The 18,768-nt window shown below is 36.7% G+C and overlaps 1 protein-coding gene across 2 annotated transcripts in view; it reads right to left on the reverse strand.

Annotated features, from left to right (window-relative positions):
• The window catches only part of LOC103035048 (F-actin-uncapping protein LRRC16A), a 224,526-nt gene that overhangs the window by 108,364 nt on the left and 97,394 nt on the right, over nucleotides 1-18,768 (reverse strand). For both annotated transcript variants that reach the window (XM_049480062.1, XM_022674094.2), the window contains exons 13-17: nucleotides 11,077-11,180; nucleotides 8,836-8,913; nucleotides 8,544-8,620; nucleotides 4,011-4,115; nucleotides 2,626-2,695 (exon numbers count right to left, since the gene is read on the reverse strand). In XM_049480062.1, coding sequence (XP_049336019.1) covers nucleotides 2,626-2,695; nucleotides 4,011-4,115; nucleotides 8,544-8,620; nucleotides 8,836-8,913; nucleotides 11,077-11,180 — 434 coding nt within the window. The remainder of the gene's footprint in view (nucleotides 1-2,625; nucleotides 2,696-4,010; nucleotides 4,116-8,543; nucleotides 8,621-8,835; nucleotides 8,914-11,076; nucleotides 11,181-18,768) is intronic.

The following is an 18,768-nucleotide window of genomic DNA, read 5'->3' on the forward strand; positions in this document are numbered from 1 at the left end:
GTCACCTAGTGGTGGCAGAAGAGTTTAACACATTACAGTTTTGAATTTGTTTAGAAATTTAAACAACCTGTAAATAAAAATACAGTAAATGTTAATGTTTTTTTTTTTTTTTTATGTATTCGTGTTGAAGCAGCACTTCAAATGAGCCATATTGCTCAAACGTCAATTATTGTCAATTAGCACAAATAGCAAAAATAAAGAAATAAAAAGTGCATGCCATGCAAAAGTTCAGGTCTCAGGAGATTAAATACATCAATAGTATTAAAAAGCTAATCTAGGCCTGTCACAATAATATTTTTTTTGCAAACAATATGTTGTCCCAGAAATTATTGCAATAAACCATATTGATGGCATTTTATTACTTCATAATAAAGGAATTGCACCCTTTTAAAGACTAAACTTTCCAATCCTGTTCACAGGCCTATTTGTGGTACTCAAAAAGTTCCCAGCTTAACCTAAAGTAGGTCATAGTCATATATATAAATATATATATATACATATATACACATTGCAAAGTGCAGAGGCAAGGGAACCATGGCTCCACACCATGATGTGCAGCCCCGGTCTGTCCAAGCTGGCCCGCGTTGGACCAGCATAAAGACTTTGCGCCTCAGCCTTCACTTGACAACACAAACCTAAGAGACACTAAAGTCGAGCGACTAGAGCCACACTGGGCTGTTACTATGTTTCTTTAAGTTTGTTTTGGTCATTTTTTCATTTTTTCTAGTAAAGGTACATTTTAAGTTAATTTACCTCCTGTGTCTGTGTCTCTCTGTGCTTCTGCACTACCGGGTCAAAAAGTTACAATATATGTAAGTATGTGTATTTTAAATGTGCAAACACAATGGACGATATCACGATTATTAAAATGATTGAGGTCATGTCCATTTATTGATATCGATAAGTGGATAATGTAATTATTGTGACAGGTCTAAGCTCATCTATTAAATAGGAGTAGTAAAATAGGGTCTGAAATACCCATTTTTTGCCCCAGGATTAAGTTCTGCAAGGGTTAAGTTCACTCTTAGTCCCGGCTCAGCTCAAACGAGGAATGATTAACTCTGACTGAGGCTCATTTGGCAGCCAGGGCTGGAACGTTTCCTCCAGTCATTTGAGAAAGCGAGGCAGGCGGGATGAGAGCGGCAGCAGCATTGCTATGCACAGCAGCAGAGTCGAGTCCAATCAATACTGGGGTCTGATTGACAGTAGGGGGCTCAGTGGTACGGCACAAGCTCATCAATTGTACTTAATCTCATCAATTCCACACTGAGAGCATGTCATCAGCATCAGGCACTATTAGGAATTTCAGCTGGAGCTAACAACATAATCAGAGTTCAAATCATACACAAACATTCACTCACTATTTCATTACAAATTCATGCCTTATAGCCCTTATTTTACTACAGTTAGTGCTTAGCTCATCTGATGAGGCACAGTTTTTATCATGTGTCCTTTAGATATAATTAGATATATAGCATTATATAGCATTTTTATTTAAAAACAGCTTACTTTTAATCACAGATGTGATTGACTGCTGCAAAATGCACTGGGTAACTGTGTAATTGTGGTGAAGTGGCCTAGCAAAAATCAAATAACGCTGTGAAACCCAAGCCATATTTGTGTAAAATTGGCCATTGACACCTTAGTCAACATGCTTCTTTCACTTTCAGTGACAATTCTGTATCTCTCAGCTTGTCCAGAAATGCATGTGTAAAGTGTGTCCTTTAGTGATAGCTCAAAGCATGAACTGCAGTGGGGGTGGGGGGTGTACAGGAGTAAGAACTACTAAGTCCTGCATACTACCGCTTTCATATAATTTGTACCCCCGTCTGATTTACCACGCCATACTCTACATTTCCAATTAAATACAATACAAAAATGTGTAAGCTGTATAATGAGCAGAGACATAAGATATCTTTTTTTATAGTTTGATAGTTTATTGAAATATTTATTGTCTTTTTTGTAGTGTCTACTATCTCTGCACTACTGTCATTTATCTTTTTTTTTTTTTTTATTACTGCACCGTAATAAAAAAAACAAAAAGATAATTTCTGAAAAACTTAATTATTCACAGTGGACTGATTACCGTTATTTTTGCACTGCTGGAGCAGCATTAGCATTAGCCACTAACCATGCTAAGCGCTAGCTCTTTCGCCGTTCAGAGGTGAGTATATTGGACTGTGGCCTACGTGTTTAGTGTGTTAAAACAAGCTACGTGAAATGAACCGCTAGTTAATATTGGCCTGGTTCACTGGAACACTCAAGGTTCCTGAGTGTAACCGCGGCTATCACTTGCAATTAGCCGCTAATGCTAATGCTGCTGCACCCAGCCTTAGTAAAATCTGGACATCTGCAAATCTAAGCTTACTGTAAGTAAACTGAAGCACTTTACTGTCCCAAATAACAATAGTTTTTAGGAGAGAAATCTGTGTAGATTAACATCCAGCACTCGTTTGAAAACGTATAATCCTTATGTATGAAAGTAGACCAGATAACAGATGTGCGCCTTATAATCCTGTGCGAAAAATACGGTAGTTTGAAACCGAATTTTATATAAAATCAATAATTTAACATTTTTAGCTCACATTCACATGAGAGAGAGAATCTGGGGGCTCTGGGTCTTACCTCACAGCAGCTGAGGTCCAGCGCCACCTCTTTAACGCTGGCGTTACTGGCCAGGCCGAGAAGAAGAGCTCTAAATGAAGAGAAAGAGAGAGAGGAAGAGACAGAGGAGGTAGAGTGAGAGGTGAGAAAGACGAGAAGGAAGGAGAGAGATACACAGACAGAGAGAGGGTATAGACCAGGGCTGGGTAATTCATTTTTCCAATGGACCACATAAGAAATTGTATCGGTTTTAGAGGGCCAGATTAATATACTTAGCTCGGTTCTGCACAATAAATATATACTGTAGGCCTATACTGCATTTATAATAACCCTTTATATATAAAAAACACTAAATGAAATATTACAATGATACAATAAAATATGGTGGATTATATAATTATTTAATAAACATGTGATGTTTTAATTTAGAAAACTAAACATTTTGCATTGTTTTGATTAGAACCACAACCTGACATAAAATAGCATTTTTTCCAAAGACCAGCATTGCGTTCCGAACAGTAAATTAAACATGACGGCGATCAAACATTGAGCACATAATTATATCAATATTTAACAAACATTCATGAAAAAAAAGTTTTGAAAATGTGCAATGTGCACATTGTTTAAAAACTAGCACAACTTTTCACAAAAAAAAAAAAACATTTTTGAAAAGACCGGCATCACATTTATAATCACTTTATACAAAACATGCAGTAAATGCCCTTGCATGTTTCTTCTACCTCAGTTCTTTTTTTGTGTTCATTAAGAGAAATCTAGACTTGCACATAAAGGATTTTAAGAACTAGAATATAGATTTTTCCTATGTTTGGTATCAGATTACTCCAAAATGATACAGTAATATCACTTGAAGCATATATCTTAAATACATGAGAAAGAGATCTTTATGAATTTAGTGGCGTGATATGAGAACTCATTTTATAGGACTCTAATCTGTTAATGAATGAATACAATGAACAATATCCAAGACTTTTGTGGTATGATTTGATAACCATTTGATTTGCTTATTTTATAGGACTCCAAACATTTCTAAAATGTTCTACATATAGGTAGTTGTGTTTCTGGTGTATATTAGTTAATTAGACCTGGTTAAATAATGTTTATTTTACTGTAAAACTAGTTTCTGTTCCATTTTCAGTCTCTGCACGAGAAGCGCCTCCTCTGCTCCTCTAGCTCCGCTGTGCACGCAGTTACTGCAATACTCCGTTTAGACGCACACTCAGGTTTTCGGTGCGGATAGCACGACTTACAGATTTACTTTTCCCTTCTGATTTACCAACAATCTCATGATGCCCAGGTATAGACAGAGAAAGAGGGTAGAACGAGCATCAGAGGCTGAGAGAGACAGGTAGCGAGACAGTGGGAGGTCATGTGTATGTGAATCTTACTTTAAAGCCTCAGGTGGAAGTTTGGTTCCTGATACGTTGATGGTGTTGAGGGCCATAGAGCTGCTGAAGAAATGCTTGAATGTAGGAGGAATATCTTTACTTTTCCTGTGCAGACACATACACACACACACACACCTTAACATCACACTTTATCCCATGTCATCACATTTAAATCCTTTAAACCTTCCACAGTATAGAGCAGTTATTCTACAGCTGCAGTGATCTGACAACACCAAGCACTTTTCTGTCACTCATGAGAGACACTTGAAGAAGATTCTCAGACACTTGTTGAGCTATTAAATCATCCTGCTCTACTACAAGTGCTGCTGATGTCCTGGGGGCCCCTAAAGAGAGGCTCTTTACTGTCAGATCTACGCTAATCTTCAAGCTCTTCACAAAATTGCTCCTTTCTTGTCGTAGCAGCAACCAGCTAGCTGTAGCCAACACTGAAACATTACATCAACCTCTGTGTTGATTAAAGTGTCCCAGATCCATTAATAAATAAAACGATTAAAAGATTAACTTCCACACATCTCTCCAGAATCCAGCAGTGCAATAATAGTAAGTGCACACATTTCCTATTCCATTCTAAATATAAGAAGCACATGAAGCACAATTGACCACTCATACCTAAACCCATAATACCTTTTTTTTGTTTGTTTTAAAGATGTTTGGTATGTATTTTTTTTAGCCAATAGTAAAATCTGAGTGTTTCAAAATAAGACTGAGCTTAAGACAGGTGCATCTCAAAAATATATAATTTATTTCAGTAATTCAGTTCAAAATGTTGATCTCACATTATATAGAAGTATTAAACACAGAGTGATCTATTTTAAGAGTTTATTTCTTTTATTGTTGTTAATTATGGTTTACAGCAAATGAAAACTGAAAAACAGCCTCAGAAAATTTGAATATTATATATAATAAGACCAGTTGGTACTTTTGGGAATGTGGGCAGTGTGTCAAGTCCTGCTGGAAAATGAAATCCACATCTCCATAAAAGTTGTCAACAGAGGGTAAGATTTTGTGGGAAAACACATGGTTTGGAGAGACAAATGACATGTCTCTCCAAACCATCGCTGATCATCAGTAAATTTTACATTTCATTTGGAAATCAAGGGATCAGAGTCTGGAGGAAGAGTGGAGAGACACACAGTCCAAACTGCTTGAGGTCTAGTGTGAAGCTTCCACCAATCAGTGATGGTTTAGAGAGACATGTCATCTGCTGGTGTTGATCCACTGTGTGTTATTATCAAGTTTAAAGTCAGTGCAGTTTAGTTTTCCCACAAAATCTTAAAGCACCTCATGCTTCCCTCTGCTGACAGATTTTATGGAGATGTGGATTTCATTTTCCAGCAGGACTTGGCACACTGCCATTGGTTTTATATAATAATTTATATAATACTTTTCTGAGACACTGATTTTTGGGTTTTCATTGGCTGTAGGCCCGAATCAGCAATAAAAGGAATACATGCTTAAAATAGATCACTCTCTGTGTGCAATACTTCTATAAAATATACGAGTTTCAGATTTTAATCTAGTTTACTGAAATAAAGTAACTTTTTAATGATATTCTATTTTTTTAAATGCACCTGTATATTAATCTGTGCAATGTATTGTGTGTGTAGAGCAAGGTTTAATTTTTCATTATAGTTTAAATTTATTTTGTTTTGTTTTTTCCACCTCCAAAACTCACTTAGTTTGGGGAAAAACTAATCCAGTTAAATGAGTTTTTAGAGCAGCGTTTCTAGTATTTATTAGTTTTTATTTTGTATTTAAGGCTTAGTTTTAGTTATTTAGTATATTTTTTAAACTTTGGGTTATTTGTGAGTGGGAGGATTCTAAAAGGTTGAGGAATTAAGATTGAGGAATAAAACTTAACAAAAGAACTATTAGAAACCACCTTGTGGATTCAAAAATGTTAAATGCCTGCACTACTTCAAATATGTTGGGAAATATTTTGGTACAACAGATGCATTTCAGGCTGGTTGCCAGTTTTGTGCTAATATGTAACCCTCACAAATAAACCAGTACGCTTAGACAAACTGCAAACATTGTCCTAAACCCAATATTTCTATAATAACTGCAGCACATGATGGGTTCATCCAAGAGTTCCCACCTCACATGGTATAAAGTGGCTGATGGTGTAAGCAAGACAAATGTATTTTGGGACAGTTTCCCATTAGATACAGTCTACAGATGTCAGTGTGTGTGTGTGTGCTGTAGGAGTGATAGAGTCTCATTCTCACCCCACAGAAAAAAATAAAACATATCTGCTTGTGGCTGATGGATGAATAAAGATCGGACACTTGAGCTTGCGGGTCTGTAAGTGTGTGTGTGTGTGTGTGTGTGTGTGTGTGTGTGTGTTCCCTACAGACGCAGCTCATCCCTCTCCATATGCTCCAGTCTAGCTGAGATGAACAGGGAGCTCTTTACAGCCAACTCAGCCTCAGCTTCTGTCAGTGTGGGCAGTGCAGTGCTGTAGTGCTACACAATCAAATCCCTAATTAATATGGTACTGACATAAATACAGCAACCAGTAACTGCCAACAACATATTCTTATAATTTTTCTGCTTATTATTTTGGGAGAAAATCTGTGTCTTACAAAACATTAAGACCACAGAAGAGGAAAAACATCATTTCGACCACTAGAGGTGGGAATCACAGGACATCTCACGATAGTGATGATATCATGGTACTGTGATTCTGCGATACTTGACAATCTTCTGGGATACTTCACAGCGTCTGTGTTACTGAAGAAGATAAAATACTCCTAAATAAGCAAATACCATAAATTACTTTGTGTCAATTTCACTAAATTTGAAAAACAATATTCTTCACCACAGGTTTATTCTCTTTATTTGATTAGTACCACTACATGGAGTAATGAATCAGTAACTTTATAAAGTCTCAAGGAGTTTATAGAGACTATGCTTAAGAAAAATATTGATATTTGATGCCACAAACCAAAACAATATAATATATCAGTGTATCAGTAATTTGTCACACACTAACACGCATTAACATCCATTTTATCCAGAACATAAACAATACTGGATGTGAAAAACACCGATTTCCATTGTATAGCATATTTACAGTGCAGTGAAAAAGCATTTTCCCTCTTACAGATTTCTATTGTTTTTGAACTTTTGTCATTCTTACATTTTTCAGATTATCAAACAAACTTCAATATCAAACCTATATATATATATATATATATATATATATATATATATATATATATATATATATATAAATGATTTTAAATGATTTCATTTATCAAAGGAAAAAAATATCCAAACCATACCTGCCCTATGTGAAAAGTATTTGCCTCTCCCCCTAATTTAATTGTGATTAATCACATTTTTTGGAAAGCTGAGTTCAATTTCACTACTAACCACAACCAGGCCTGATTACTGCCAGACCTTTAGAATCAAGAAATCACTTAAATAGAACCTGTCTGACAACATGAAGCAGATAAAAGATCTCAAAAACAACACATTAAGCTGAAGAACCTGAAGAAATGAGATGAGAAAACAAAGTCACTTATCTATCAGGCTGAAAAAAGGTTGTAAGTCATTTTTAAAGTTTTGGGACTCACAATGAACCACAGTGAGAGCTATTATTCACAAACGGAGAAAACATGGAACACTGGTGAACCTTCCCAGAAGTTGCCCGCTGACCAAAAATATTCCAAAAGGGCATGGACAACTCATCCAGGAGGTCACAAAAGAACCCAGAACAACATTTAAAGAACTGCAGGTCTCACCTGTCTCAGTTAGAGTCAGTGTTAATGATTCAATAAATATCAGTACTTTCCACATTTAAACATATTATTGGCATTTAAAGGGCATTTAAATCCATGTTCTACTATTTCATAATAGAAATAATTGTTGACTAATAGACTAATTTATTTAAAAATAATCATTAGATTATTTGACTACGAAAATAATCAATAGTTGCCGCCCTATCCAAAAAACATACATACATCATTTTTTATAGCATTTATAATGCAATTTTGTTGAAACATTCTGTAATATAAAATGTAATAATTGTTAAAATTAGCAACAATTTCTGTAATTTTGCAAATATTACTGAGGTTAGGTCAAATTCAGTTTAAAGCAGAGAAAAAACGAAAATAAAAAAGAAATGTAAAAAGAGTGTAAAAAATAATTGCTTTTACTCATTGCTGACACAAAATATGTATTTTTTTACCAAAATTGGCAGCAGGGGGGACAGAACAAATCTGTAAAGAAAAGCTTAGGGGCAAAAAATAAAATATTATTCACTGTGGCTGTCAGTGGAAATAGTTCTACTTTTTATCCAATTGTAATGAATTACAATTAAAAAAGCTCAGATTTGATAAAGAAGGCATATTAAATGTAAATCATTAAAAAATAATTACATAATATTACATCACGTCTAACACTCAAAGATAATAGAACAGGGACTGGTAGTTTCAGCAGTAGCACACATAAGCACAATAAGAAAATGTTTACGGCACCACATTTAAACTCTACCTATATTATTACCTGTGGGCAAAAACGCTCTTGGTAACATTGAGAACAGCAAGATGCTGGACAGATCCTCGAAGAAGTGCAGCACAAAGCTGGAAAACACACACACACACACACACACACAGTCACATTAAAATGTGCAAAAGTATTACGGGCACACTCAATTATTCATGCGCACAGGACATAAAATTAATGGAGGTACTGAATTATTATATTCATCAAGCAGCTAATTTAACTCCTAGTCCATTTATCATATTCAGTTCAGAGGAAGAAGCTCACAGAGGAGGCCAGTTCCTCCAGAACTCACCAGGTCCAGAGAGCAGTCTGTATTGGACAGGTCCAGGGTGCTCAGGCTGTTCGGTTGGCCGAGAAAGTTATAAAAATGCTGCAGGAAAACAGAAACAGGGAGAGTGATCAGCCCAGAATGAACACACTATAAACACACTATTTATCTTTAACTAAATGTACAGGTGATTAGCATGACTAACGGGAAGACATCCCTATATTACAAAGTGTTGCATCAGCCACGACCCAGACCAGTGCAGTCTGACACAGAGCGGACAGGAGCTGAAACGAGGGAGAGATCAGGGAAAAAGTTCCTTGAGTGGGAATGTGTCCATCTGGCCTTACCTTCAACACAATAATACAACAGAGTATAGTGTTCCAAAAGCAGTATGTGCTGCGTTCACTGCCTCCCTTTACTGCACGGACATCTGTGCTGCACGTCCAAACACAGTTTGAAAGCACAGCGTTTCAGCCATGTGTGTTTAAGCAACTTCACAGTAGAGGTGGGCGATATTGTTCTAAAATAATATCACGATATGTCAGGGTATTTTTGCGATAACTATATACTTGGCGATATAGCAAAACTTAAATAATTCATTCATTTCAGGAATATAGTATAAGAGTATAACAGCATAATCATAATGTGGCAAAATAAATAATATAGCATAAAATAATATAATGCAGCAAATAATATTGCAGAATATTTAGTTCATGCATATAAACTGCAAACTAAAACAATTATACAATAAATACACTTAAAGCTTCACAGTAAATAATAGACTACTTTTAAGACAGAACAGCCCTATTATCACGATATGGATTTTTAATATCATGATATTTCTGTGTCACGATATATTGTATACGATATAATATTGCCCACCCCTACTCCACACTGCCCCGGTGCAACTTCAACTTTGTCACTGATTCTTGAACATTGTTCTCAAGAATCTGCTGATAATGACTGGAATCCATGCGACCCTCAACTTTAACAAGATTCCCAGTACCTGCACCGACCACACATCCCCACCCAGCAGTCTAAGGCGCTGCCACTATGAACATGAGGTCGCAGGTTCAAATCCTGTTTATGTAGCACTGCCATTAACTGCCAGCGCCCAGAGGGAGCAAAATTGGCCCTGCTCCCTCCGGGTGGGTAGATGGCGCTCTCTCCCCATCGGAGCCTAGCTGCTGTGCTTTCCTCCGAGCGCTCTAGCTGCTCAGGCAATGCTGCATCAGCAGCAGCTAGAAAGAAGGGGTGACTGACTTTACACGTGTCGGAGGAGGTGTGTGCTCTTCCACATCCTCCTAGGGCCACGGGTGCCACTGGTAATGGTTGTATAGCCAAATTGGAAGAAAAATGGGAAACATCTGAAATAAATGTATTTAAAAAAAAAAAAAAAAAAAAAAAAAAAGTTAAAGTTTCCATTAATTAATGAATTAATTAATTGTGTGTATTAACGCATTAACATTGACAGCACTAACAGAAACTAATAATTTCTGACTTGCTTGAACTGCTTGTTCCTTCACCGGTTTGTCTGTTTTCCCTAAAAAACAAAGCCATGTTGTAGAATATTTTGCCACTCGACTAGGGGGGGCATGTTTTAGTGGGAGTATGGCGTCAACACATACCCTCAATTAGCCTAGAGTTCCCCAAAACGACAAAAACAACGACCCTACCTGCTTAAAAACCTAAAGAAGCTCAATAACAGTAACTGGACACTACATTTACAGTGACTAGGGTAAGTAGCAGCATTTGAGCTATACAACTCCATTTACAGCATGAGCATCAGTTAAAGTTTACCCCTCTCCTGTCACTGAGCTTCACTGCAGTTTTAGCACAATGATAAACGCTCTACACACAACATCATCCATCACTTTCTCTCACTGAGGACAGCCTGGCAGACCTGCAGTGCCACAGCATGAATACTGATTACCCTGATTTACCCCCCCTCTGACTCTACAGGACCCCACAAAGACACGTCCCCGTCAATATCCCAGCATGCACAGGGAGCAGATCAATCAGCTGTTATTGATATGAGCTTTAGCAGAGAGAAGACGAGACTCTAGGAGACTGTGAGGAGAGGGAAAGAGCCAGCAGGCGTTGAGGACATTACACACCCAGTAACTAAACCCTTACAGTGACCCAAACCCCACAGGATTCAGCAGATCAAATTCCAGCTCCCCAATCCAGCAGACAATGTCCAGTCCAGCCCCCAACAGCAGTGCTGTGACCAGTTTCCTCCCTCCAGCAGGAGGCAGCACTTACCGATAGGTCATCTCCACGCAGAAGGTTCCCTGAGAGGTCCAGGTGGCTGAGGGTGCTGGGGATGGACTGGTTGGCACTCAGTGACTGGGCAAGGCTGTTCACCCCTGAATCAAACAGAAAGAGGGCACTACATTAGAAAAACAGTTATAAACTGTATTCAAGATGTTGAGTTAGGATACAAACTTTCAATTTCTTGTGGCAGCAGAATTAATATTTAGAAGTCCCTCTGAAATGAGACTAAAATGACAATTACAGAGCTTAATGGACAAAAATGGTCATTTTTTTAATCAATTATTTGTTTATTTTTAAGATATTTTATGTTCAAGTTTGACAGGAGAATCACCAAACTCTCGTCAAGTTTTAAAATGTCCTATATAATGGGAAAAAAAAATGGTAAATGAGGTGAATACTGTTTAAAAAAAATACTGTTAAACACATTGCTTTTACTCTACCCTGTGGGTGATGAAGCCTTCAAAGAAATATTCCCGCTACACGTGTGACACTGGGACTGAGGAAAGTTAAATTCCCACATAACTTCAGAAATGTAATATTCCATCCATCTGGCACCACTATGGGACCTTGCTCTAACTGAGTAATTTATGTTGCAATAAGCATATTGGCCAGTGTTGAATCTCACAAGAGAATATCTCATGATTTATATAAGTTCCTGCATTTCCAAGCTGTCCTCTGAAGTAACACTTCGTGTTCAATTTACATATTGCTATCCACTGACTTTCGGCATGTGAGTAAATATGAAATTGTTTGTGATGTCAAACATTTATTTATTTATTTTTTTACACAATTAATCGATTCGACCTTCAGCAGTATATCGCCTATAGCTCCACCCACTCACACTGAAATCATGAAATGCAATACAAGGGGAGCCATACGTAGAACATTTTTCTGTTCACTGTTTAATTTTAGAGATTTTTTTAACCCAAAAAAACACCCATAAAAAGCTTTGGAATAAAATTAAGATATCACTTCAGTTTCTGATTCAGTTTCTCTGATTTTGCTATTTATAGGTATATTTTTTGAGTAAAATTTAACATTGTTGTTTTATTCTATAAACAAACAACATTTCTCCCAAATTCCAAATAAAAATATTGTCATTAAGATCACTTATTTGGAGAAAATGAGAAATGGCTAAAATAACAAAAAGGAGGCAGAGCTTTCAGATCTCAAAAAATGCAAAGAACACAAGTTCATATTCATAAAATCTTAAGAGTTCAGAAATCAATATTTGGTGGAATATCCCTGGTTTTTAATCACAGTTTTCATGCATATTGGCATGTTCTCCTCCACCAGTCTTACACACTGCTTTTGGATAACTTAATGCCACTCCTGGTGCAAAAATTCAAGCAGTTCAGCTTGGTTTGATGGCTTGTGATCATCCATCTTCCTCTTGATTAATTAATATGTGTAAACCGCAGGGGTAAAAAGGATACAGGAAAAAAAACACACAGTATATTGCCTGTTAAAGGTATTGGCTGAAGATTTTAGATTCAATACGCATTCAAAATATTTTTAACTGGTTTTAAAATGGGGGGGGGGGGGGGGGGGGGTGCACATAGTCAGAATGCACATACACAATTTATTCTACTGTTATTCTACTATACGAAAAATAATAAAATGCAATTTATTGTCATAGTCAATAACCAGACATTAGTAAATAGATACATATAGGTTTGAAATTTCTTTTTATATTTACCGTATTCTTCTCGATATTCAATAATACAAAAAATGTGTAATAAAAGCATTAGCATTTTTCCTTCATTATGGTTTTTAAATTCCATTGCAAACTTAAATTATTTAATGTATTCATTAACAATGAATTGCTTTTATTTTGAATAAAAAGTAAAAATTTAGCATGATAAGATTTTTTCATACTACATTTAGGCAAATTTGGCTGTAGTGAACGATCTCTGAGTACTTTAAGTTAAACCAACAGTTCAATAAAGCAAAGATAAAGATCAGGTGAGCACCTGCTGTTCTACAATAGCTGAGCAGTTTGTGCTGATCACTGATTGATGGCGACTCGTGAGGTTAAGTCTCAGAGGTTGGGAAGGTCAGTTTAATTAAATGCTGAAGTCACTCTGCAGCCTCTGGCATTTTAAAAGACACTCTGCTGTAATTAGGTCTCCAAGTACACACTCAGTCTCACACTGAGCTACAAGTTCTTCTTTAAAGTATCCAAATTACACATAAAACATGCACAGTCTTTCTACTGGACAGAATGTCTCATTTCTTTCCATTTGTTTCACATTTTGGAAAAGCCAATTACCCCACCCACTCATTTGGACTCCCTCTATCAGTAACAGACCAGCCACCATCTTTTTTTCCAAATGCTGGCAATGAATCATCACTGAGTAACCAGCACGCTCAGAGCATGAACTATTTGCATTTTGGGTGTGTCCTTCAGTTTCTGGCACCATCAGTGTGTAGTCATTCCCCCCGGGGCTACCTTTGGTAAGCTTGTACATCATATATTATGATTAACTGTCTGGCCTCTAAATTCACCTCTTCCAGGCTTATGGTGTAAATATTTATAAGATAAATATTCAAGTAAAATGGAATTCAAACTAAAAGTGAGAAGAAATCAACATATTTATTTATTGGGAATACAAGAGACTAAGTAGAATTTTTAGGCAAATGAAACCGTATACCAAAAATAAAAAAAGTTAAATCAACTTTCCTTTTAGTTGTAATAACTTGATGTTTTAATTTATTTTTAGTTATCATTTCCCATTACTTAAAAAAATAAATAGCAAACCGATTGCCTTTAAAAAGTTAAGTAAACTCTATCTAAACTATCCAGTCTTACAGTATAACAAAAATAAAAAAGCTTAAATCTTCCCTTTTAGTTTTAATTTATGCTAACTTAAGTTTTTATTAACTTTTTTAAAGCAACCGGTTTCAATTCAATTCAACTTATGCTGGCTTACAGTGTAGAAGTGATGTATCTGGGGGATCTACCCACCCAGAGAGATCAAGGCCAATTGTGCTCTCTCAGACTCCGGCTGCTGATGGTAAGCAGCATCACCTGGCAATCCCCAGATCATAGTGGCAGCGTCTTAGAACACTGGATCCCTCAGAGCCCCAAATAGTCACTTCTGAGTTGGCTGCTTTTGTCAGATACAAATGTATGATACACAAAAGTCTGCTTTCTTTTCTTTTTTATTTAATTCGAACTGATTTAAATTGTGCAAGTGAGAGTTTGCTCCGTCTAATGATATATCTGTGGTAGTTAATACATGAATATAATGCATTAATAAAGCAGTAAAAGAGAAACATTAGTAATTTCAAATATGCAAGACATATTTTCAAGCATAAACCTTCTCTTTGGAACAGAGTTACAAGAGGAAGGGGTCAAATCATCCCCTTAAGAAATGGGACAACCCTTCAAGAATCCAAAAACACAGATATAGCTATAGCAGTGGAGTGCTAAAGTTCAGCCACATAACTGCTGGTTAACTAGATCATTGTATGTCTTCAGAAATGGACAGGTGGCACAACATTATTTATTATTGTCCATTTTTTCATTCTTCTGTGATGAGGGGCTGAAATTAGCTTTTATTTTATTCTATTTCTCAGTCCACCTTAAATGCTGCAGCCTCTTTTGTCTGTTGCACCATTTAAGGTGGAATGGGCAAGTTGCAAGCTGCTGAGACAAACTAGTAGCAACTTTTTATGCTTGTTATGAAGAAAACATTAAAACTACACATTAACCCATATAGGTAAAATAGTGGATATCATATTTTTTACAAAAAAAAAACAAAAAACAAATTTGTGTGCTAGGTGTGCTTCTGAAAAACCTCTGTTTGAAGAGTCATGTAGCCCCAACACTTCACTCCCCTTCAGCCTAACAAAAATCAGGATACCCTACCCCTAGGTGCAAATTCATAAAATCGTGGGGTAGGGCTAAGTGCTAAGGCCAAGGGGTGAAATGGGAAGTGTCTGAATCCAAAGCACCATGAATTGTTTATTTTCTGTTGTTTCAAATCCAAAGATGAGAACAGTTTGAGCTTGAGAATAAAGAGAAATGAAAACAAAGATATGGGTTACTCAAGCAGCAGCAAGAGGGAGAGAGACAATAAATAAAGAGAGATGAGAGAGAAAAGGAAAACGGGGGCAAAAAAGGGGACAAACAAGACTACAGTTATTATCTTCAAGACTTACAGCCCACACTAGTGAAATGCATACCGTGGACTCAGCATTAAACTGCATGCAGCAACTGTCACAAGTGCACCCTGCCTGTTCTGTACAAATTACACCCCTAACAGAAGAAGAAGTACCAGATGTTAAATGAGCTACAGTGTACAGTGATGGGGTAAGTGTGGGGTAAGTGTCCAGGATACAGGCCTAAGCCTCTTAGAACTGTACTGCAGCCTCTTCATCTGAGCCAATTCAATTAAGTGACTGCAGAAGAGTCAGCTAATTCCTATCTGTAGGCCTTGTCTTTAGGGAATGTTTTGGAAAACCTCCAACTACTTTGTTCAACTAAACTGACTTAGAAAATACTAATGCAATACTGAACAATCAATCTAGATTTATTATAAGAACTAAAACTTGACAAGTTATATAAACTCAAACGATTTGAGGAAACCGATTGCATTAAACCATTTAAGTTTAATAACTCAAACAATTTGAGCATAAATTCTTTTTAAAAATGAGTGTGAATAATGCAGATAATCATTGTTATATAAAACTGAGTAATCAAGAGACTTGTGCTAACCATGTTCACAGTGTTGTTAGTTTATTTAGGTATTTTGGACTCTGTAAACCCTAATAAATCTACCCAAATAATGTTTTCGGTAATTTGTTGCCTCAAATTAATTCAGTTTTCAAAACTCATTTTTTAGTTAATTTTAATAATGTGTGGACTTGAACAAATGTTCATTCTCAAAATCATTAATTTACATAAATTTACATAAACAGAGTGAACAGTATTGAGAGGCTTGTTCTTACAGCCTAAAACAACACAGAGGCCAAGCAGCTTTTCATCATATGTTCATCATATATTTATCCAAAGTAACCCGGGGTGAATCACTACACACTGATGGTGAGTGTTGGTCAGAAACTGGGGGACACACCCAGTATGCAAACAGATTTTGCCAGAAGCCAATGGAAAATAGGCTGTTATGGCAAATGTATGTAATAGTTGTGGCAACTCATTAAAATTAAGTATGTCTGCCTTAACAGAAATGCATTACACCTTAATGCAACTTAAATTCACTGATCATTTACAACTATTGAAGTAAAATAAATAGACTATAGCAGGGGTGTCAAACTCATTTTGGCCGAGGGCCACATTGGCATATTGGCTGTCCTCCGAGGGCCAGATGTAACTTATAAATGTAATAAAATGTAACCAAATGTAATATATGTAAATGAATGTAATTACTCCTTAATGTTAAATAACTCTCAATATATTATTTATTCAATCAAATATTACAGTTGCATGGAAAAAATGTTTGCTTGTTGCTCTATTAACATAAATCCTTTTAATTTGTCATGTCATGAAATCCAAAAACTCCATCAATCAAGAACCAAACTATTCAAGTGAATAGAAATGACATCAAGTTATATTAACTTTGAAATTATTAACTGAAATAAGGCTTAATAAATATAAAATCAAAAATTGTGAGCTGTTAAGAACATAGCATTTCCTCAGATTTAGCAGTTCCTCATCCAACCACTAGTGGGAGCTGCAGCAGCAGCACCACAAGTCCGCAGTCTTTACTGAGTCAGAGCTACAGCCCAGCCACGGGCTACAGGGCTCAGCTCAGCCAGTCTGGAGCGTTTTTAAAATTTTTAAGTTCTTCTGTGTATGAAATAAAGATTTTTGTAACCGAATAATACAGCTCTCTACAGTTCATCTTTCAGCCCAATCAGCTAACAGCAGCCGTTTAGAGCATGAGTCACTGCTGGGATTACATTATAAACAGGTCAGTTATCGCGCTGCTAACCTCAGGATGTTTATAACTACGGAGTTTAGTGGACACACCACGGCTGCAAGGTTAGACTGTTGAAGGCTACTGAAGACTATTAAAGGCTATTGGAGGTTATTGAAAGGGTTATTGAGGGCAGAAATCAGTAAAGGCTGGTTAGATAAGTGATTCACGTCCTCGTACTTTGCTGCGGTGAAACTGCGACTAGCGCTGCCACAGTGATGTTTATTAACGTCATTAAAACAGATTTTGTCAGCTATTGTCTTATAAATGTTTACACAGAACTTATATCTCTCATAAAAAGCGTTTATTTTGGTCAGTAACACTCTTCGTAACACAAAATGCATACCGGTCTTTCGCCTTGAAGCACAGCCGTCCGTCTGCATCAACTTCTCTTTTTCTGGACATTATGGGATAAACATTTATATGTCTCAATTCCACCCGCGAAGTTACACCTTCCCTCCGGCAGGGTTTCCACATCAATGACTACACTGCCGTGTAGTGGCAGTAAGCCGTAACTTTGCGGGTAATACAATCGACAAGCATTGTGGGAAATGTATTTTTTGGTCAAAGAACGCTTCTGACTTATTTATTATAGACACTAAGATCTTACAAGCTCTCGCGGGCCACATAAAAAGACGTGGCGGGCCACATTTGGCCCGCGGGCCTTGTGTTTGACACATGTGGACTATAGTTATAAAAAACTTTCTATTAAACAACATCAACTTATTTCATTTGCGGAAACTGATTACCTTAAATTATTTAAGTTACACTAACTCAAATATAACACTTAAAATAAACATTTTTAAAGAGCAGCTATAAATGCAATCTTTAAGTTAGTTTGACTTAATCAGCATAAGTGATGCCAAGTTTCTGTAATATTTAAGTTATGTAAACCTAACTAGTACAGAAAGAAATGCAGATTAGTTAGAAAGTTAGATTTTACAGTGGACCTTTATTATTATTATTATTATTATTATTGCTCTATTATATACAGAATTATTAATGTTAATATGAGACCTGCTGCTGGAGGTCTAATCTGTTAGAGAGCCTGCAGCAGTGGGTATTCACACTGCCCCCGCGTGCCCTACTCCACCCTGATCTCTACAGTGCTACGCCTGTCAGGCAGGACAGGAGCTCAGGGGACATCAGTTGTCAAGAAGAGCAGGACAGCGAGACTTTTTACACTGTTTGCTTCTTTCCAGGACATGAACTCCCTCTGAGAGCAGGAGCGGACTTAAAGAAGCAGCAAACCAAGAATCTGCTAGCAGCCATCATTAAACATCAAGCTGGGAAATATGTCCAATGCTCAGATCAGAGCATGGTTCAGAGGGCTGGTATCCAACAGTATTACCTGAACAAGGTGTGTTTGCATGGGAAATTAGCACCAAACCTTTTAGACACAGAATTAGGACTAAAGTCTGGATGGTCCTGCAATCATAAAGAAACTGCATGTTTTTGTTTACAGATATCAGCTAGTGCTGGGCGATTATGGGCAAAAAAAATAATCTTTCATTTTTTCAGAAAAAAAATTGATTTTCGATTATAATCGAAAGCCCATATGCTCATATCACGTTCAGACCAGAGTTACTCACACACAGACACTGGATTATACTTCAGAACGCGGGTTTGTTACTGAAAATTGAGAAATAACACCCTAACTGAATCACAGAAGAAACTTTGAAGGAGAGATTATTATCGTTTTCCACAATTAATCACAGATCCCCACTGGCGAGCAATG

The sequence above is a fragment of the Astyanax mexicanus genome, chromosome 6, assembly GCF_023375975.1.
Source record: "Astyanax mexicanus isolate ESR-SI-001 chromosome 6, AstMex3_surface, whole genome shotgun sequence".
Taxonomy (NCBI): Eukaryota; Metazoa; Chordata; class Actinopteri; order Characiformes; family Acestrorhamphidae; genus Astyanax; species Astyanax mexicanus.